We start from the raw sequence: 22,191 nt of genomic DNA on the forward strand, positions 1-22,191 counted from the left end.
TGATATATTAGAGTATGAATTAAGATTTGTTTTTTTTAACTTTCCAAGTTATCAGGTCAGGTGCGTTGTAATCCCCGTTTACTTCCAGAGGGTTGCAGTATTGGACACAGTTTTCTACGAGAGGTAAAACCGGAAGCGTCAAGCCTATGACTATGGCAAGGGAGCGGAGCGAACGGCTAGAGAAAGACAGCTCTCCGATGTCGGTGTCGCTGCCAAATGTGAGGACCTGCCTGATGTGAGGCCGCATGCGCAAACTTTGCGACACTATTGTAGTAGCCTACAACGAGCCAGGTAATGCCGGTGGTGTAGGCTACAGCATGAAGTGGAATGACAAGCGCATTTGTTTACGTTTGAAATCCACCAAGGTTTATGATGTTAAGCTTCATGTTTATTGAATTATTAGTTAAGCAGTGCATTCATTAGCCTACTAGTAACAGTAATACAACATAGCCCCATATGTTGACACTGAGCCATATGCTGTAAACCGTTGACAAAATTATAAAACACTACGTTAAATAAACCTACATTATGCGTTAAGAGAAGCCAGATACGTTGATATTAAACCATGTATGAGAATGCACGTCTTGGATAGTTTGCTCCTGAGCCTTCTGCCGTAAACCGTTTGTGTTTGCGCATGCGGACTCACATCAGGCAGCGGCGGACTCTAGACATCCTATTGGCGGACTCACATCAGGCAGGGTCCTCACATTTGGCAGCTACAGCCGGTGTGCGAGACTCCTGCGGGGTTTCCTGGACTGAACGGGTCGACAGGCTTAGTAAGCTAAGGAGGAGTTCAGGAATCGCAAAGGTGCAACAACGGCAGCTAGTTCTGTAACAGATTGAAGACTTCACAGTCCTACGTCTTCTTGTCAAGTCCACTATGGATTACAAGTTGTGTACCTTTTAGTGTCACTTAAAGCGTGGATGATAGATTTGAAAGTGTTTGTTTATAGAAAAAAGAATAACTTAACTGTTTTGGTCGTCTAGGACCTCTTCACTGCTGTTTCCCCGCGGTAGTGGGCTTCTTGGCGACACTTCATACAGGTGTTGACGTGTGGACTTCAACTCTCTTGGGTCGCTTCTCGTCCCTTCTTACCCGGGCTGCACCTAGAAAAACCATTCCAGCTATGGAGCTATCACCGAGGAACGCCAGGCAACGGCGGCGGGAAGCTAGCAGAAACCCGGCATACCTCGATAAGGGAACGACACTATCGCCGGCACGGATGGCCGCTTTTTTCTCGTTGGGCATTCTCTGCACGAAAGGTATGTAATGGTCTGTGTTGTAATAGCCTACATACTTTGGATGAGAATACCTAAGGTTTTGCTGCTGCCATTACCAAACCACCTTTCACCAAAGTAGCCTTGGTTGGAGTCGGTGTTACACCTTGAAAGCTGCCTGTCAGGTTTGAACAGAGCTCGTTACTTTGTTGCTACTCGAGGTGCTTATTGTCGTTGTTATTCAAATAGGTGAAACAGTTTTCTAACATGGTTTGTCTTGGAAGCAATGTATCACCAACATTCAAATGTAGCGAGTGACTCATAATAGGATATATAATAAGACTTAACAGTTCTTGAAAAATGCCTCAGGTGAAACAGGAACAGGTATAGGGTACCCAACCCCGACTTTAGCCATTTGATATTGATATCCCGTCCCAAACCCCAACCCCTGAGTGAATGGCTTACCTACCCTGTTTGGAATGAACGGCAGCTTACCAATGGATCCGGGGCAGTAGAATACTTTTTTCTCTGTTATGGATACAATTTGTTGACTTATGTGTAGTTCCCAAATGTCAGACACGTATTCACTTAACAATTTTTCATGATTTCTGCTCCTTGTCTGGATTTCAAAATGTGTCAGCAACTCGTGGTTTCATTCATGGTGCACATGGAATGGGTATGAATTCACTGCAGTTTGAAAACTCCAGTTTTCTCTTAGTGATACATGCAAGCACCGAACATATATCATCTCTAGACAGAACTATACAGGATACATTGAGGGTTTGAGACTGTTTGCCTTCTGAATTGACATTGAATATAAACATTCTGTCTCTCAAATGGATTTGGATGAATAAATCACTATCTTGAAAATTGATCAAATGAACTATTGTGAAAGTTGACATCTCAGCATGGGCCATCTTCACCCCTTTAGGACATAAACATGTTCAGGGTACAGAAACTTAGTTGACATTTTTGAGGATTATTTTGACGTTCTGCTCTACCTTGCTGATCTGACACGCTTGTATGACTCCCAGTCATGTGTTTTAGAAGCACATAAGAAGGTGGTAAAGAGGCTTGCCAAATCTCTGAACGAAGAGAACATCTCCCATCTTGAGGATTCATCTAGATTTTGATCTTGTACCTCATGCTAAAATAACAAGCTACTTTTTCAAATGCAGTGTTTCTGATTTTAAGAGGAACATTCCGTTTTGGAAGTATTTTTATCGTGTGATTTCTTCATCTTAGCTATGAATTTTTTTTTATGTTGGTGAAAGTAATTTCTAAAAACTCAAATATTCCCTGTAGGCTTTTGTTATGAGTGAAAACTTGCTTTCTCTTGTTCCTAAAGATTTAACTCTCTTCTGCAGGGACAGGGAGATGTGGTGGGGTGGGGGGGTGGTTGTGGAGTGGGATCTGTGGCAACTCACTTCATTAAGGATGAATGTGTCCTCTGTGTGTGTCTGTGTGTGAGTGAGAGAGAGAGGGGGGTTCTGGGAGGCATTCTGGTCTGGTAGAGTGATGGTTTGTTTTAAGATGCATTCCACAGATTAAAGCATTTTGAAATGTTCCTTTGGGTTGGTTGTCACCCCATTCAAACCCGGGCCCTGGAACATTATTTTCCATGTGCGTGTGTGTCTGTGTGTGTGTCTGTGTGTGTGCGTGTGTGTGTGTGTGTGCGTGTGCGTGTGCGTGTGCGTGTGCGTGTGCGTGTGCGTGTGCGTGTGCGTGTGCGTGTGCGCGTGTGTGTGTGTGTGTGTGTGTGTGTGTGTGTGTGTGTATGTGTGTGACGGCATTCAGCTTAACTCAATCTGGTGCCCTGACGCTCACCGTGTGCAAATCAAGTTGGAGTCAATAAGCTGAACAGTAACGACTGATGCTCAAGTCATTGCCTGCAGGATGGGGGGGGGAATGGTCAGCGACGATGGTTAGAGGAGAAAATGTCTCATTGTCTCTGGTCTGGTGTCACCACATCACTACATGCCCAACCAGCCAGCCAGCCAGCGTTCTTAATGTAACCCAGCTCTACTTTCACTCTCATCTCAGGCAAGACTTTTCGCACGCTTCCTAAACACTCATCTCATCCCAGAAATGTCGATCACAGATGCTTGGGCATGACTACTGTGATGACGCAGGCAAAAAGCCATGCCTTTCTTTATTCCTGCACCTTTGGACCCCCTGAACTCTCCCCAGTTGAAACATTCTTTTAGTGTACATACAGTATGTATTTTTGAATGCGGCCATTTAGCTTTGTGCAACTGAGCCAGCCTTGAGCTGGAAGTCTTTATCTTCATCTCGTTTCCATCTGGAGTGGGAGAGTAACAGAGTGCTCTCGTCACAGCTCGCTCGGCGAAGAGCAGATGAAAGCCGGAGCGCCAGTTAAACATTCATAATGTAAATGCACTGCCTACCCTCCAGGGGAATGTTGTTATTATTGCAGACATTTTTTTTTCAATTCCATCTCTATCTTTCTGTCTCTCCTCTTCAATCTTTCCTTTTTTTGTCTCAACCCACATTTTAAGATTTGTTTTGGACACATCCTATTTCATCGTTTTAAATGGAGCGTACTGTATGTGAGGGTGGGAAAAGCTTTCATATCTGGTGTTGTCGGGCAGAGGAGACTGGAAGGACTTATTTCAGTGAAACATGAGGAGCTATAAGTACCATCAGGACGCCATTTCCCCCTCTGGGGCTCCCAGGCCAGGACCTTTGATCTTTGATGAGTGTGAAGTCTGTGTGTGTGTGTGTGGTGTGTGCGCGGGCGGTGTGCGTGTGTGTGGTGTTTGTGTGTGTGCGTTTGGTGTGCAGGGATTCAGTAGAGAAGTTAGGCAGTGGACTAAGCTCTCAAGTTCATGGCAATATGATTGTGTTTGTTTACATAAATCACATACTGTCTAATATGATGGAGACAGCCCCTTGTCCCAAATTATTTGTGTGGGTGTGAGTGAGTGAGAGGAATAGAGAAGTACATTAACTCAGAGAGAGAAATGAAGAGGCAGATTGAATTGGTGAACAGACCCGGTCACCACATGAAAGCCGTATTTACAATGGTGGATTTTTCCAGGCAAGGGGGTTCCAGTGGCGTGATGAGAGATTCCGCAGTGTAATCCAGAACATTGAGACCAGGTTCAGGGTTTTACAGAGGGATGTGATTACAGCGGATGTTGTTTCAGGCTCGTGTGTGTGTGTGTGTGTGTGTGTGTGTGTGTGTGTCTGTGTGTGTGTGTCTGTGTGTGTGTGTCTGTGTGTGTGTGTGTGTGTGTGTGTGTGTGTGTGCTTGTGTGTGTGTGTAGGAGACTTGAGGGTGTGTCTGTGGGTGGGTGGGGGGGGGATCATCTGGTTTGGGCATTTTTGTATGCCTTTTAAGCAGTATACATGTTTTCCACATATACACACCATAATGAAAACTGTGAATCCCCAATAGCTACACGACAATGCAACAGCCTAGAACAGGGTGGTAATGGAGAATCTCAGTATTATCATCCCATAGCCCTGTAATCCGAGAGGTATCGTCATGGCACAAAAAAAGATTACAAGCATGTGTTCGGCAGACACAAATTGATTACTGCTGTGTGCTATGGGTTGGCATCTGCTGTGTATGTTACCGCCTGCATGTAGCACATACCCCAGGAACCAGAGGAACCATACATCTTTGATGTATGTTTGTAATCAGGAACTGTCGTTAGACTATAGATGAATGACGGACCTCTTCTCGTGAGCAGTGAAAGCGTGCTTTTGACAGAAGGTTTTTACATAGTAATAGATCTGGCCTTGGCTTCAGCTACCAAGGCATAAAGGATGAGAAACGAGTGTTTGGATATTGACTGAAGAAAAGAGGATGAATACTTTCCCGTGGACATGGGAAGGAAGACATTGTAAACAATGTCCTCCATCAGTGTTGCCATGGCAAACAGGACAGGTCATGGAGGTCAGCGATAGTGACATCAGTGAATGACCTTGTCAAGTGCCCTTAGCCTTAGCTTTTGCTATTGGTTGTGTTCTGTTGAATAGAATGAAGCACAGAAAACCTCCTTTGGCTGTGCAATCACTAAGATTTCCCATGCAGAATAGAAAGGCATGTATGACTGTCATGTTCCATTTTTGAGATGTTCCATTGGGCTTAAAATCTCACACAATCGCTGAAGTCTTGTCCTTATGTGGACCTACCCACTGCTGCTCTACTTTCTTGCAGTTTCATAACATTTTCTGTCGTGTCACTCTGGATAAATCTCAAATTCAGAAATGCGGCAAGCCAACCAATTTGGTGCCGTGAGATCCCCTCCTCAGTTCTATTCTTGACTCTCCTTGCATTGCTGTACAAGGTCAACCAAATACTCCATCCTCTATGGATATTCACTAAAGTCACTTAATCTGCAATTAATAATCCCTTGGGAGAAATCCTTTTCACTCAACCAAATGGCTGTGTCTCCTATGGCGGATGTGTAGGAATACCTTTCAGTAGCCTGGACAGTACCATAGAGCCATATATGATGAATGAGGCTTATGAACTGCTGATGAACATAAATATTTACAGCCCTGCTAAATCTGCTAAATGTAATAGGAATAAACCTCTCCAGCTTCTGTTTCAGCAATACCACCACCATCTCAGTATTACCGCCCATGCCCCCACCCACTGTCCAGTTGAGTGTCCCTGGTTTCTACAACAAGCAGTGGCACTCTTGGGTGATCCACACACACAGGTTTGAAGCCTCCTTCCTTCAGCCACTAGTACTCTCTCCTTTTCCTACAGATATTATTTATTGAAATGTTGTAAATTCTTTGTAGAGGCAGGGCATGAAGACAAGTGAGAGAGACCCGAGAGAGACAAAAAAGGAGAGAGATACTGAGGGAATGAATGAGACAGGGAACGGGGGAGAGAGAAGAGAAGAGGGGGTTTAACAAAAAGAGAGAGTAAGAGAACGATCGCTGCTCGGGTTGCGGTACCAGCATCCCTTGACGAAAACCCGGGCAGGATTCCACCTGAAAGAGTCTTGAGTCAAAAAGATCTTTGGGGTGGGGTGAAGGGGGCATATATAATGACTTTCCACCCTCCACTCCCCCACCGGGAGATATGTATTTATTCTAGATGCCTTGATTGGTCTGACTGGTTTGATGTTGCTAGTCACTCTAAAAAGCACTCCAAGAACAACACAAGCTGGCATTCACAGGGCCTGAGGGTTGAGACGGATGGGAGGTGGTTTGGGCAGCGCGGTGGATCAAAGGCTTCGGAAGAAACTGGGCGTTCCAAAGTGATCATGCAAGGCACGAGAGCATTTGTTCACGTGCCCTCTGCCTGCTCCAGCCATTAACATTAAAACTCTGCTCTCTCTTTCTGCTCAATAGAATGAGATCAGTGAACTGCTTGTGGTTCTGTGTGCATTTGGATTGATGTAGATTGCAGTGTAATGATGACCTCGCATTGATCTCTTGGGAGAGGTCAGGTCTTATAGCATAAGCATGGATTTCTTTGGATTTGCATCTCTGTTCACCCTCTCAGGGGAAATCTATGGACCAGTTATTGAAATGAGGTCTGTTAAAACCACATTAAAAATATGGGCTCTGTTCAAGAACAAAAATCCACTGTTCATTTGGTTAGTGGGGGTATTGTTTGGCTGATGCTGATGAGATATGGAGCTCATATACCTGAAAGGTCCATCTGACGAGCCATCTGGACTTTAGGGTAGCTGCATATTTCACACTCTCTGCTCCGCTCCGCTTCCTTGGCGTGAGTCTGCAGTGTGTCTGGTGGCCCCGCAGCCTGGCCCAGAAGCCACAGACCAAAAGCAGGTCATGGGCTACCCATGGCTTCACCCTCAGACCAGAATCCACTTGCTTTAGAGCATGCTCACAGCCTGTCAGCCTTCCAGCCTGCCTCACAAGCCACTGACTCTCTTATTCCACCCCGAACGTTTTAGTGCTGGCAAAAAAACTGGAAAATCTTTTATTTTTTCCAATACATAAGGGCAAAATATCTAGCAGAATATGAGCAGAGACTACTGTTGAAATATTTCATCATGCTTTTTTGGATGCACAAGCACTTTTTGCCAGTAAAGCCGCCGATTAGAGCATTAGGCAGCAGTCCCACAGCCCAGGCCAGAGTCCAGTGATTCTGTGGCCCAGGAGGAGAATCTAGAAATCCAGCCCTGACCTCGACTGGACCCCGCAAAAACCTGGAGGAAAATCCTGGGAGCCTGCCAGCTTTTCTTCATGTCAGTGAAGGTGGGATTATCAGACTCGCAGTCCCATGCCAGTGCCTCATGGCAGGCCCACTAATGTTTTAGTAGCGCTGTACTTTCACTGCTCTTCAGGGGATTTGTATGTGTTGGCTAGATTCATGAATCAAATTAACCAGTGTGTGTGTGTGTGTGTGTGTGTTGCAATAAAAACATATAACTGACAGTGGTAGTTCATTTTGTGTTGGGTGGCATCTTGATGGATTGGGTTATACATTTAATTAAGGCTTTTACTTCAATAGAAATTTCCATCCTTCAAAATGACCGCTGCCATCTGTTCTGATTCAGAGGCTGTGCATTATGAGTGGAGGTTTAAGCTGCAGGACATGTCTATTCTACCCTACCCTACCCTACCCCAGGTGTAAGAGGGCCCTGGCAGCACAGCTTGGCTAAGCTCTGACAAAGATAAAACGCACGCACGCACACACACACACACACACACACACGCACTCACACACATATGTACACACACACACACACACACACACACGCACACACACACACTCTTTCTACCCCCATAAATTGCTGTGTGCTGCCAGTAGCATGTGTGAGGTTTTTTTTTTCCTGCAGTCAGGCACTGGTGATTTAAAAGTCATTGAATGCCTAATTTGGCTGAGGACCATGTGAAGAGAGCGGGGGATGAAAAATAATAAAAAAGCAAATTGGGAGGGGGAAACCTGGCATACCATCCCATAATCCCTTGCTGTTAACTCTCCAAGTGCTGGAAGTGAGTGACGAGAGAGAGTCGGCCTCCAAAGACAATCCCCTGATCTCACAGGGTTTGGCAAAGAAGTGGCGAAATGGAGGCCCAGAGACCGATTACAGTTTGCTAAAAATGAATAGGCTGGCTGTGTGTGTGTGTGTGTGTGTGTGTGTGTGTATATGTGTGTCTGTGTGTTTACCCATGTCTTTAATGTGCTTGCTTACTTCATGCTCTCTGCCTCCACATACTGTGTCTATCCAGCAGCCCCATGTGCCTGGTCCATTTGCGTGTTAGTTTATGCCTAGCTATCTGTGTAATTTCAAAGTGTGTATATTTGTCCCTGTGAATGCCTGCCTGTGTTCTCTGCCTGCCTGTGCCATGTTGCGTTCAGCTTGAGGCCCATGCCTTGCACAGGAGGGTGAAGTCTGGTGCCCGGCGACTGCGGCTGCCAACTCCTCCTCACCCACATCCTCCTCCTCCAGGCCCCTCGTCCCCCTCCACCCTGGCTCGAGCCCAGCTGGAGGCATGTCGCTGGCTAGCCGATTGCCGATCCGAGGGGGAATACTGCGCTGGAGAGACCACGCTCGCTCAGTTCCAGCCCGTCTTTACGCCACGGGCAGGAGGGGGTGGGGGGGGGGGGGGGCAGCCCATGCTTCCTGGAGCTCTTGCGTGTACTGACGGCTTAAGAGGGGAGCTTGTTCTTATGCAAGCAGCTCCTGGCCCTGTGGACAGCTTTTTCTTTTTTTTGTTTTTTTTTCCGGAGCTGTTTCTCCGCTTTTGCATTTTAGTGGCAGTGTGGGTTTTAAAAACCTGGAATCTCTTGTTCTTTTTTATTATACTGTGAAGTTAAAAAAATACCTTGGTTTGGGCATTTAGTAAGGACAGACAGACATGATGAGTGATGCAGAATAACTCTGGTCACTGATGAGATCTACTTTTCCAGGTACAGGTCATTACAGTAGTAAGTTTTTTGTTTTGGTCAGAGAATTCTTTGATTAAAAATTAATTATAGTCCATGGCGCTTTGTCGGTATCCGGGAAACCTGACCTAAGCGATTCTGTGAAGTGAGGTCTCCTCCAGTGCAAGTGGAAGCACTCAGCGCCCATCTCAGCCCAGCAGATTTCCATGAGGGATTTGAGTCAGCAAAAGAGAGAGACCTCCCAGCTAACATGGTGATGGTGTGTTTTTTTTGTAACCCAGATTGCGTAGATCTGTTTGCAGTCCCCTCTGTGTTTGTGGGCCTGTGTCAGGCTGTATAGCCGTGCAGCCCCTCTCCCTCAGCAAAGAACAAAGGCCAACGCAAATCAACACCGCTAATGGTGATAAAACACTCCAAACAATAAAACCTCATAAAACACCCAGTAAACATCGGGGAACGCTCATGCTTTATCTTGTTTCCATGAGCTTGAAAACTGCGTGGTTATTTTTAACTGTAGAAGTATGAGGATTTGATCCAAGCCATGCCACTGTATAGGATCCTCTTATGAAGGTGTGCTGTGTGAAGATGCAGGGTTGACCTATATCCTCTGAAGTATCTGAACATCAAGCAGAAGTAAAGAAGACTGTGAGGAATAGGGAGGAGCATTGACTGACTGACTGACTGACTGACTGACTGACTGACTGACTGACTGACTCTTTCACTCTACTTCATTGATCCCTGACTCTGTGCCTCTGCTGCTTGGAATGACACGTCTCCATCCTGACAGCAGAAGCATGCCAGCGGAGCGAAGAGAGACGTCGCCCATCAGTCTGTGAGATCTGTTCATCTACCAAACAACCCCCTCTCTCCAACCTGTCAGTAGGGAAAAGTTCGATGCTGCCAGGCTGGAGACAACACTTCAAAAGAGCTAAATCTTTAACCAATGTTTCCATACTTATTACTTTGTACATTTCGAGTTCCCTCCTCCCAAAATCTAGAGTCTCCCTCTACTCTCATTATTTCTCTTTCATTTTCTCACTGCCGGAACTCCAAAGATCTGCTCTACAGTGATTGCCTGATTGTCTGAGATTTCTGGCTAATGGAGTTATTTGTAGGCAAGAGATGGTCTGTAGCGCTGGCCTTAATTGGGCCTCTGTAGGTGGTTCCTCTATTCTCTCTGCTCGTTTCACACTCTGTAGAGTTGGACGGCGACAGGGCTTGTCCCACTACAGTAATGAGCAATTAACCGGAGTCCTGCACTAACGGGACACTGGCAACTGAGGAAATCATCGCTGCTCATGTAATCGAGTTAATTAAACGTGTCATCCTCACACTTATCACCTTCTCCCCTTCCTGTTTTTTTTTTTCAGTTTGAAAGCCCCACACCTCCTTGTTCTGTTTATCTCTCTGTTCTCGCGCTCGTTCTCTCCCTTGCTCTCCTCCAAATAATGTCTGCTTTGATTTGTGCGCCCATGTAGGAACGAGCTGCTCCAGCTTTAATAATTCAGGCCTGCTGTACGAGGCATTTTTATTTAAAGATCTCATTAGTATCTGTGGAGGACTGGCTGTCCCCACAGTGAGCTTTTGAAATGGAACAACTATCAGCACTTTGCTAACTTTTTTGCTAAAAGTGCTGCATCCAAAAATGATCACAGTACGAACACGGACAGAACGCAATATTAAGATCATAAAATGAAAGTCAAAACTAAAATTGTGTTTTTTGTTAACTTCAATTGGAAAGGGGCATGTACAGCAGCAGTTGGCTTTATGGAGCATGTGTTACATTTAGCTTATTTGAACTTGACTGAAATGTGTCTGGTGATTATAATTACACCACACAGAAGCTTGTTTGCGGTGGGCCATTGCACTAATTCCACACATCTGCACAGTGTAAGCTAGGAGGTGGTTTGCCTTGCCATGTCAGTCTGGGGTGTCTCACTCACGATCCCAGCTCTGATTTCTCTCCCCTTGATCCCAGAGGCAGAAACCTGACATTCCAGATACAGTCTGTGACGCTCCGCAGAGCCTGCCAGCCCGTGCGCCGGGTCATGGGGTCGGCTGTCATTTACGTCCACTTCCTGTTTATCAGAACATACTTATGGTTGCTCTGGGCTTGTGGGGGGAGGCGGGTAGACCGTCTCCATCTCTGCTCCCTTGACCAAACATTCGACCAACACCACCACCACCACCACCACCACTAGCCCTCACCATCACCCTCCACCATTCTCCCGGTATTCCAGCGCAGACAATGGCCTTTTTCCAAGCGGCTGCAGGTGAAAGCTGGTGTGTTGACTCTGAAAGGCCGGCGTTTGTTTCCGCTGATGAGCGGCGTCAGTGAAGACAGCTGTCATTGTTCCCGCTGCTCCATTTAACAGGTTTTATCCCTGGCATGCAGTGACGCAGAGTTTCCGGCCAGGCAGGAAGTAGTCGGGTTGTTATTAATTTTTGTTTCTGAGGGGGATGTCACAACCCGGATAAGAGGCACTGGGCCTCCCCTCTCAGGAACTGGGATCCCAACTCAAGGGCACATGATTGTGTCTGTGTCTTTGTTTGATTAAGGATGGTTATAGGCATGAACAATAGTGTGTGTGTGTGTGTGTGTGTGTGTGTTTGTGTGTGTGTGTGTTCTGTGGAGAATTACACATTGTCATTTGTGGGACTGTGTTGTGTTACCATTGAGTGTCTTTGTTTGCATGTACTGTTTTTGTGTGCTTGCGTGTGTGTCTGTTTGTGCTTATTGTAGATATGTATACAATGCTATGTGTCACCATTGAATGTGTTTGTTTGCAATATGCGAGCAATGCATGTCCTCAGAGATGGAGAGGTGGGGGGCTTGCTTCCTGTGAGGTGGGTACAGTGGCAGAGTTGTTCCCCAGTGCTGGAGGAAGGCCTGCAGCTGTTCTGCGGCTGCTTTCCTGTTGAGCAGATGGGCCTGGGTAGTGGAAGGCTCTCCAGGGGAACCTTCCAGCTCATGTGTGGTGAGAGCTCAGCCTCCAGTAACCCAAGCCTAACACGAAAGCCTCGGCACAATGGAGGCGCTTCGCAGTTTGATTCGTAGGTCTGTGTATCTGACAGGCTGTATATTTCATTGAGTGAATGTGTGTGTGTGTCCTGTAGTGTCTCTTCTCTGACTCTGTTGATAAAGTAAAGACAGTGCAGGCGGCATGTCAACTCATGGTTGTCTTGAGTGTTTTTGTTGGAAGTGGGTCATTCCGGTACCCTGGAGTATACGCCCATGAGTTATCTCTCACTTTTATCTCTCACTCTTATCTCTCTCTCTCTCTCACACTATGTCTATCTCTCTCTCACACTATCTCTCACTCACTCGCTCACTCGCTCTTCCTCTCTCTCACTCACTCACTCACTCACTCGGTCGCCCTCTCTCTCTCTCTCTCTCTCTCTCTCTCTCTTGCCCGCTCACTCGCTCGCCCTCTCCTGTCTGTCTCTCCTTTCTTTCTTGTCTCATCCCCCTTACAATCACCATTTCCGTGTGGCATGAAATGCCTTTTCATTATCTTCCACTTTAAGCCTATATTATGGCTCACACTTGCCTTTGTTGCTCCCAAACCCATTTTACACTGCCTATAGAAACCACATAGAGAGGGCAGTTTCCTTGACGTCCAGTTTCCCTAATAATGTTTTACCTCTTCTTGCCATGACCTCTCACAATAGCGGAATAAAAAGAGAGATGGGAATTGCACATGGCTCTGATGGAAGAATTTAAGCTGAGCTTAATCATCATGCCTGTTTTCGTACTGTGTATAAGGGGAAAAGAAGATGGGGGAAAAAAGGTAAATGCTCCAAATATGAGGATCTGACTCCCCCACCCTCTCATTCTGAGCAACCGCATCAGTGCTTTCATGTCGCGGGAGGACAGAACATTGTTCTTTTGTTACTCTGTTCTCTCTGGGCATCTTTCTTTTTTTTTTCTTTCTTTTCCTCGGATGAGGGGAGGCGAAAGGGGAGTGAAAGTGTACACCACTGGCTGTATAACAACCCTGACGGTTCCTCACAAATCAGGTCATGTGATGCAAGCTTCTCTGGACGAAAGAGAAACCCATCCCTGCCAGCGATTTTCTTCTCTCTTTTTTTTTTCTTCTTCTTTTTTTCCCCCTGACTTTTTGCTGTCGTTCTTTCATTCTCTTTGAACGGGAGAAGCAGGGGAAGGGCCTTTCATGGGGAAATGCAGGAACCAAACTGTGTTCTGACAGCGGAGTACAGTTTTTCTAGTCTTTTGAAGTCCCTGCAGTCAAGTATGTGGAACTGCAGCCCCAGTACATCTCTGTTGCGTTTCATGTTTGAATCGTGGGGGCCAGTCTGTGCCACCAGAATATTGTACTCTACCTGGATTTCTCTCTCTTTTTTCCTGTCGAACTGATGAAATCACAAAACCCAGATAGCTAAGCAAACCCCCACACAAATTACTTTGTCCTCAGCTTGAACCTGGCATTTGCTGTGAAATGCCAACTCTTGGCTGGCCGTGGAGCCTCCTGGCTGTGGGTTGAACCTCCCTGGGGTTCTTTCTTTATATAGAGGCAGACAGACATGCATGTAGGCAGGCAGGCAGGTAGGCAGGCAGACAGGCAGGTAGGCACGTCGTCAGGTAAGCAGGCATGCAGGTATGCAGAAATAGTAACGTGCCAACAGACTGAGGGTGACGACGTGTGAAGCCTTGCTTAGTTGAATAGTAAAATAGGGCCCCACTGTCAGGGTTTAAAGAAATTAAAACTGGCGACATATTAAAAAAGTTACATATATATTATTCCAATGACCCACAAGAGAGTCCAACAGCTCTACACATATACTATACCCCAGTCAGTGGGATGTTTGTGTTCATTTCTACTGTGCTGCTTCAGTAATAATAAATCTTGTGGGTTTGTAGAAATCCATTAGACATACAGATAGGTCCCCCCTGGACAGACTGGCTGAGAAATGTTCAGAGATTGTGCTGATGATTGCAGCACAAAGCCTGACCGCAGATGTAGAAAGTTTTCCCAAATTCTGGAATCCCATGGTAGCACTCCGTTCTGTCAGCAAGTGCTCACACTGATTTAGTTCAATAAACATTTCTGTTCCTCACTAAAAGAACCAGTTCTGTGGTGTTGTATTGTGGGCTCAGCTCTTTTCTTTGACTCGGAAAGATAATATGATAAATTCAACAAGCAACAAACTAAGAATATATCCACACTTTCATGCAAAGACAGAGTTGCTGACTTTTCACATTCCCCATCAATAGTTCAACTGAGGTTAGTGGTAATGCCAAACTCATTATCATCACTGCATGAGAGTAATTGCAGCAGGTCAAACTAACCGCCTATAGGTGAATAAAAATGGTTCAGCCATTGAATTATCCTGTTACCTCTTTTGACTCTGCGGCTATAGGGAGCTAGGCCAAGCCCTGAAGACCATGAGAGGTTTTGTGGTAGACCCTGATTGCCGTTGTCTGTCATTATAAAACAAGTCCTGGCTCAGCTGGCTCTGTCTGATGGAAGTGCGAGGCTTTGTTAAACGTTGCACCCATGGATACCTCATTAAATGGCTGGACATAACTGGCCATGTTTTGTGTTCTTTTGTTTCAGGGAAGTCCCCCTGAATCTGTGCAATGTATTAGACATTAGTGGCCTTTGTGTTGTGTAATTCCTGTAAAAGTAGGTCACTCCTTTGCTAAGATACTCTGCTGAGTTGTTCTGTATGCCTTGGATGTTGCATTTAGTCATGTTTATTAAAGGGAGATTATCAGTTAAGATATGAAGAATAGTTCAAAGCTGTTCTTCTTCTATTTGCTTTCCTTTTTGTTTTGTTTGCTTATTGAATTTGTTTTTGTAAGGTTTATTGTCCTTTCGATCGGTGTTTTCAATAGCTTTCTCTCATACTTGGTTTTTCAGATGGACTGTATGGTAAATTCACGTAAATGTGAAGGCAAATTCACTTGATGGCTGCATTTGATAAAATATTTCTATGAAAACACTTAAGATCCTGTTGAAACAGAAAATCGCATTCCAGTACTTTATAAAACAAACCTGTGTATTTAGCGCTATTTATTCAAACGTATGTCATGCGATTCTGGTGGTAGTTGTAGTGCAAGCACTACTAGCCATTTCAAAGTTGTATGGAGTAGGGATGGGCATTTCAAGAAGAAATCTACACATAAACCCCCTCCCTGCACGCAGGCGCACACACAAATACCCCATTCACACTCACAGTGACATTCAGTGTTATGGTGTCATTTGGGAGTGGAAGAAGTCAATTCATGAATTGATCCACTGGCAACCTAGTATGAAAGATGAGCTGTTGACATGCTTACAGTGGGAATTGCAACTGTTGAATTAACGTGTTTGAGAAGGGCAAGGGGGATTTTTACCCTCTCATCCACAAGGTTACATTGATATCAGAGTAAGCCCTTGCTCCTTTGATGTCCCATTATTTTTCTCAGGATTGTTTAATGTCTATGTGAAGCCATTTAACATCTGTCGCAAGTAGTTGTGATCAATTTGAACCCAAGTGGTTGTGATCAATTTGAAAATCTATTCGATGTTTTTTTTACCTGATGCATTAATGACAGACCCATTCACACTTAACCTGGCAGAGTTACTGTGCATGTAACTAACTACCAGGCAAAAAAAAAGAATTCCTGTGTATAGGACGCCACCTTGTATTAACCGCAGGGCTGTAGAAATTTGACTAAATCATATACGAATTGTATAAACCGTGGTTAATAGTCGGAAATTATGGTAGCCGTTCACAACAGGTTCCATTACAACTGTCTCAAGTAAAGACAGACTCCTCAGAACCTCGACATAAACAGGGTTATAGCCTGTTTATACAGTAGGTCTGTGTAGAGTTTCATTAGCATTTGCCCAGTGCCATCGATTCCATGATGGGATCTAATGTTCTCCATGACCTTGTCATTTGGCTCCCTAGAAATGTGAGTGAGATTGGGGAAGGACACACTAAACGAAACATCTCTGCTATCTTTGCACTTTCCCTACTAGCTAGCACCCTAATAAAGGTCGACCACATTGGGTTAGGTGAAAAGTAGAATTTCATGCCATCAGTGATTTAAAGTGCCAGCCCTTGACAGACCTCTGTGGGGATAACGGCTTCTGTGGAGGAGATTATGGGTAAATAGAAGGAGCCTCACACTGAGCACAGCTCTGAAGTGGAGGAACAAGAATTGGAGGCGTGCGATATGAGGAGGAATCCTTTCTGTTGCCAGATTGTTTTTTTCCCCCCTTCTCTTGAATAGCATTCTTTCCCTTAATGGACATGCTCCACTCAGGTAATAGGCCATTTTCTGTTCTTGATCCCTAATGTGGATTTTTACCAGTACCAACATCCCTAAGCCAAGCTTCCTTTGCAGTACACTTAAGGGATTTCTGAGTGGTTCTTAATCAAATAATGGGACATTTCTGTGCCATTTGTGGAGCATTTTCCCCCACTTGTGCCGTAGTGGTAGTGGGAGGAACAGTAAACTGAGATCGGTATGTTGTAAGAGCACTCACTCATTGAGTGATTAGGGGCAACAGGTCTTTGATCACCAGGCTTCCTCTGTGATTGCAGGGATCAGCATTTGGGGAAAAATGGAGGGCTAGTCATTTGATCAGGTTTGTTTTCTTGTCTCCTTCTGCTGAGTAAGAGACTCTGTCCACATGAAAGGTGGGGCTGCAGTGGTTCTCACTTGCTGGAAAGTGATGTGGTTGAACCCACATCTACGGCGGCTGGTAATTCCTGACACGCGTTATTGTACCAGCTGAACTTCTGGTCTCAAAAAAATAACAGTTAAATGTTTCAACATGTGTTTGAGAGACATTTTAGAGTTGAAGCCTATACCCCTCGACGAAAGATGGAAAGGGAGTGTAATTCATGGCTTGAGCCTATTTGAGCATTACAGCCTAATTCACTGTAAGTGATATCAGCTCAAAAATGTATCAGGATGGAGATCACAACTGCTCTACATCAAGACAAATGGAAAACACTTTGAAGATACATTTAGGCCTCTCTTCTCCTTTTTTTTTGTCACACAGACGGTCTTTATTCTGTCGTGCAGGTCCTGTGAGGCCAGTGCCTGATTTTCTCCCGAGAGCTTTGTGATCTCTGGATAGTTCTGTGATGGTAAAATACTGAAGTCATTCTTAGCTGCGCTTTGAGCCCTCTAACTCCCCTTGAAGTGAAGAACAAGTGGTTCTTGTTAAGGATGAGAGGAGAAAGAGATGCTGATTAAATTTGAGTTCATGTGCTATTCATTTGGACCTAACTTTTTTTTTTTTTTTCTTTCTTTCTTGAGCGCTACTTTTAGTAAAGCCAACTACTCCAGACAGGCTTTAAAGAATGCTCTCCCTTTTTCATACCATTGTGGGATATTTGGATTAGGACAAAATAGCTTTTCACCTTCATAAAGGCCCATGTTATGTTCCACTGATGTCGAAACATTGACACTCCCATTGGATTGGATTTGACACATTTAAAAATATATATATACTTCGATGTTGAGATCATTTGACGCTTATTGTTCTTGATCAGTGTGGGCTCGCAGTTCAATTGAGCAAGAAGTGATTTTTAAATGTAAGCGATTCCCATCTGTTGCTCTAATTGGAAACACACTCGGCTCAAAGCAGAGCGAGGTGAGATGCTCACAGGAGGCCTGTTTCATACCCTTTGGACCAGTGACACCTTGTACAACCTGAGACTCCACTTCTGCTGCCACACTACCTTTGAACTCTACGGCAGCCTCCGATGATTTCAGACGTCATTCAGCTTGATTGCCTGCCTTGAGTTCAATCTTGTTGACATGCATTAGATGAGTGCTGTGCCTTAACCCATTCTTTTTTTTCTTCTTCTTCTTCCCCAACACCGAGGCTTGTTAGTCCCCTTTGATGTAGTCTCTGTAAGAAAGGTTTGCCATCTGGGCTATCCATAAACTCCTTATGTAAAGCCTGGGAAAGTTCCTATAATGGGTTCTGTGATTTTTATAGGTTTATTTTTTACATTTGTAACATTTGTAACATCGCAGTGAACGAAGACATGTCAAGGGAAAGCTGATGGGAAAAGGTTACCTATTGAATTGGCGTTTATTTGGAAGTATCACACATGGGCATCAGACACTGGCTACGTATTTGTCTGTGCACGTTCTTTTCTTGACAAGCATGGCTTTTCTGAGCTTTTTAAATCCCTTTCATGAGCAAATAAAGAAAAAAAAGGGATATGGCGGCGACTAAAACCAAATGCCGTTGAGAGTATCTGTCTCCCCGGGTTACTTACTGATGGCTGCTCATGGCAATGTGCTGGTATTTACAGCAGGCCCTGACACTGCCCGCATCTACTCTCCTACAGGCACGGACAGGGAAGCCCCAGTGCATCCAATGAAAGATTGATGCTGACCATTGGAGGTCAGACAGGTCAAATCATACCATATCCAAGGGTAGGCTTTGTGAAAGTATGTCTGTAAAACACATGTTGTATCAGTGGAGGTGGGTGAAAAGAAGGACTGAAAGTGTTAAAGGAACAGAGTAAGGGTGCAGCAGAGAGAATTGAGATAAAAATGAGTCATTCTTGAGGGTACAGTTAGCCTCTGCTAACAGGTCCTATTTTTAGGAGAAACATGCCAGGAGCAGGTGGTGCATTGTGGAGCATCAGGCATTATGTGCTTCTTGTCTAGTTCACATCCAGCAATGAAACCCATGTATATCAGCCGACACATGCACCTCAATGCTCTAGCAATGCTCATGTTGGCTTTTGTAAGCTTTCTACTCTACTAGCTTTATTTCCATGGAAAATGAGCACCCTAGTCATGGTTGTGATTCCCAGGCTGCACAGATGTAATGACAAAATACATATCTTTACTCCTTTGTAAATTGCTATGGTGTTAAATACTTTGCAACTAACAATATACATTCAGCAGTTGTTTTCCACTTCCATTCCTGTCCCTGTGTCTCCGACCCTAAGGAGCTCACCTGTGTGAGGGTCCTCTGTTCATTTGCAGGAGTTGGACACCTGTGAACGAGAGCTTCCATTTGTAAACGCTAATGATTGTTCCTACCCCTCGGGTTTAAGGTTAACACTACTCTGGCCTCTGGAAGGACTTAAGAGCTGCTGGGTTAATGCGCAGTGTGACCTTTCCCCATAAAACAAGGCTAATCCACTCGTTACAATGTCATTATCTTATTATGTGTGTCATGTTACACAGGAAACACTGGGCTGATAAGTAAAAAACAGTCGTTGTTATTGGCAACAGCTTTTTTTTTTGTCAGTGGTTGCTTTGGAGCTGAGGACTTTATCATGCCACATGAATGTGTGAACGTCCTCAGTGCGTCCTCATAGTCTGTCTTTAAAGGCCCTCCTGCATTGAAATCTAGACGCTGACTACAACTGAAACGTTACCCCACTGATAATGCCAGGCAGAAATAGCAGAGCATCCCAGGGATTTCTTCTCCCTTTCCTTTTTGCAAGTGCTGAGTTCTATTTTTGTACAGTAACAACCCCCGCCCCCCCCCCCCCCCCCTTCTCTCTCTCTCACAGACACACACACACACACACACACACACACACACACACACAGACACACACACAGACACACACACAGACACACACACAGACACACACACACACACACACACACCTCACTCTGTCTCTCACCATTCCACAGCTTTTTCTGGCAGTGTTCTTGTGTTTGTGTTTGTATGAGTGTGTGTGTGTGTGCATGCATGCATGTATTGAATTGCAGAACCTGTAAGAGCTGAGCTAATTATGTGTGTGTGTGTGTGTGTGTGTAATTGTGTGTGTGTGTTTGTGTGTGTGTGTGTGTGTGTGTGTGTGTGTGTGTGTGTGCGCGCAGGCAGGCAGAACTCGCAAGCTCTCCACTGACATCTGTCTCTGCCGCCTCACCGACCTGTCTGTGCATGTCAGTGCTTACTGAAAGAGCGGCCTGCCTCTTATTCCACTCAGATCAGCCTCATTCATTCTCTCACACACACTCATACACATGCAAAGACACACACACACACTGTCATATTTCTCTTTTTCATATTTTTGTATCTGCCGCTGTCATCATTCTTCATTTATCTCTCTCTGTTTCTCTGTCCTCCTCTTCCCCATCCTTCTATTACTCCATGATTATTTAGCTTTCTTTATCACCACCTTGACCATGTTCACCCCTAAATCAGTAAATCTCCTTACACATTGAAATAAAACTTAAACTGTCTCGTGCCAGCACTCCATCCCCCCCAAACACACTCATCAGTACTCCTCAGTTTCTCAGAACTCCATTCAGCTCCAGCAGACCACAGCCATTCCGTTTGTTATCATTTAGGACAAATAAATATCTCATCCAAGCTCTTTCCCAACTGTGTCTGTCTTTGTGTGGCTCACTGATCTGACTCGCCGCAATGTTCCGCAATGTTCACCGCAATGTTCACCGCAATGTTCATTTTTCGACGGAGCAGATTAAGACCAGTCTCAAGCTGGGCTACACACCAACTGTCCTTCCTCATCTAAGGTTTAGACAGGGGTTCGATGACTGGGCGATGCATATGTGTGTGTGTGTATATATATATATATATATACACACATCCAGGGCTGTTTATGTAGTCGGTGTGTCTGGTTTCTTGGTGGTCACCCCTGACGGCCCATGCAGTGGCGTCCCCTTACCATATATGGGGGTCATTCTTTTTTTAAAACACGGTGCCGTGATGTCCATACCTTTAAGTAACCACTGTTGTAGATTGGTGAGGCGACAAGCCTCAAAAGCAGCCCACACTGAGCATTCACTACCTTATAATCCTCCTTTTAAGCCCCATTTTTAAACCGTACTCTGTCATGGCATAGTGACTAATGTGGTGTGTGTTTTGGTACATTTGAGCAAGATGGATGGGATAATGGCTGTCCATGAGGTATCACTGCTTGCATCAGGTGACACACAAAGTCTCACTCACTTGCAGTGTGAATGAAAAGGCTTCTGTACTTCAGTGCCTCAGCTCTTGTGTAAGACGGACTCAGTGGCCTCACAGCTCCACTGCCACACAGGTAGACGGAGGCCCTCAGGGGACAGTGGCACAACATGCTTTATTTCCATGTGATGAGGGCTTGTTGACGACTTTTATACTTTCTATCATTTATAGAGGTAGTGGATCAATCAATCTTTCTTTTTTGTGTGTCTTTCTTCAAAATGTGTTTGAGTATTTAGTGTTTTGTTTTGAGGCTAGGTCCGATTGAATTGTGGCACTGTGTTGTCAAGCGAAAGCAGCCCAGGTGGTCAAAGAACAAGTCTGAAGTGATATACGGCCAGTCCCAAAGGAAATGGGAGATGGCTTTCTTGTGCTGAAACCCGAACTCGCTGCTGTAATGGCAGGTCTTTCAAGGGTTTAGAATGTCTGAGAAAGAAGGAGAGAGAGAGAGAGAAGGAGGGAGGGTGGGATGGAGGGATGGAGGAAGAAAGGGAGAAAGAGGGAGCAACCAAGTGTGCAAAAGCAAGAGGAGGGCAGGAGCCCTTAGGACAGAGAGGGGAGGTTGTAAAAGACTCAGACAGTATTGATGTCACTCAGGGGGGGAGGGGGGGGGGGGGGCGGGTGTAGGCCGTACAGAGGGAGGTGGAGCCCACAGTTCAAAACTCAAAAAGCAGACATGTTTTTATTTATTTATTTATGAATCAATCTAGTGCCATTAAATGTTTTTCAGCCTTCTGTAAGATAAGAAAAATGAACACAACAGTATTGTGCTATAAGAATAGAAAAGGTCCCTACATGCCATAACATATCTTGGTCATTGAATAAACCCTTTGCCAAAGGAGACAGAATGAAGCAATCTCTTGTGCCCTTGTCTTTTTCTGGAGGGAAGAGGGGGGGCTGTCAGAGCTCAGCATGAGGTGTGAGATGAGTTGAGAGGTCTCTCCTCTCCTCTCCTCCGCTCTGTGGGATGCCCTTCACCCCTGGCTGGCGTTCACACTCCGCTGAGCACACACCTGTTCAGTCTCACCTGGTCTGGCACCAACCCTACTGTGCCTACAGCTGTAGGTGCCAACTCCTTCGCTGTAACCTGACACCTCACAAACCTTGTGGAGCAGCCCACATCCTGGCCCCAGCGCACCTTATGGATGGATGCTAAAGGATGGATCTGTGTCTGATGCATGG

General features: G+C 45.2%; 1 protein-coding gene across 1 annotated transcript in view; it reads left to right on the forward strand.

The window, feature by feature from the left end:
• The first annotated feature begins 941 nt into the window (after positions 1–941).
• Positions 942–22,191, forward strand: part of ptk7b (protein tyrosine kinase 7b) — a 74,340-nt gene continuing 53,090 nt past the window's right edge. The window contains exon 1 of the mRNA XM_080848710.1: positions 942–1,263. Coding sequence (XP_080704836.1) covers positions 1,128–1,263 — 136 coding nt within the window. The 5' untranslated portion in view covers positions 942–1,127. The remainder of the gene's footprint in view (positions 1,264–22,191) is intronic.

Source organism: Sprattus sprattus (assembly GCF_963457725.1).
Source record: "Sprattus sprattus genome assembly, chromosome: 12".
NCBI classification, from domain to species: domain Eukaryota; kingdom Metazoa; phylum Chordata; class Actinopteri; order Clupeiformes; family Clupeidae; genus Sprattus; species Sprattus sprattus.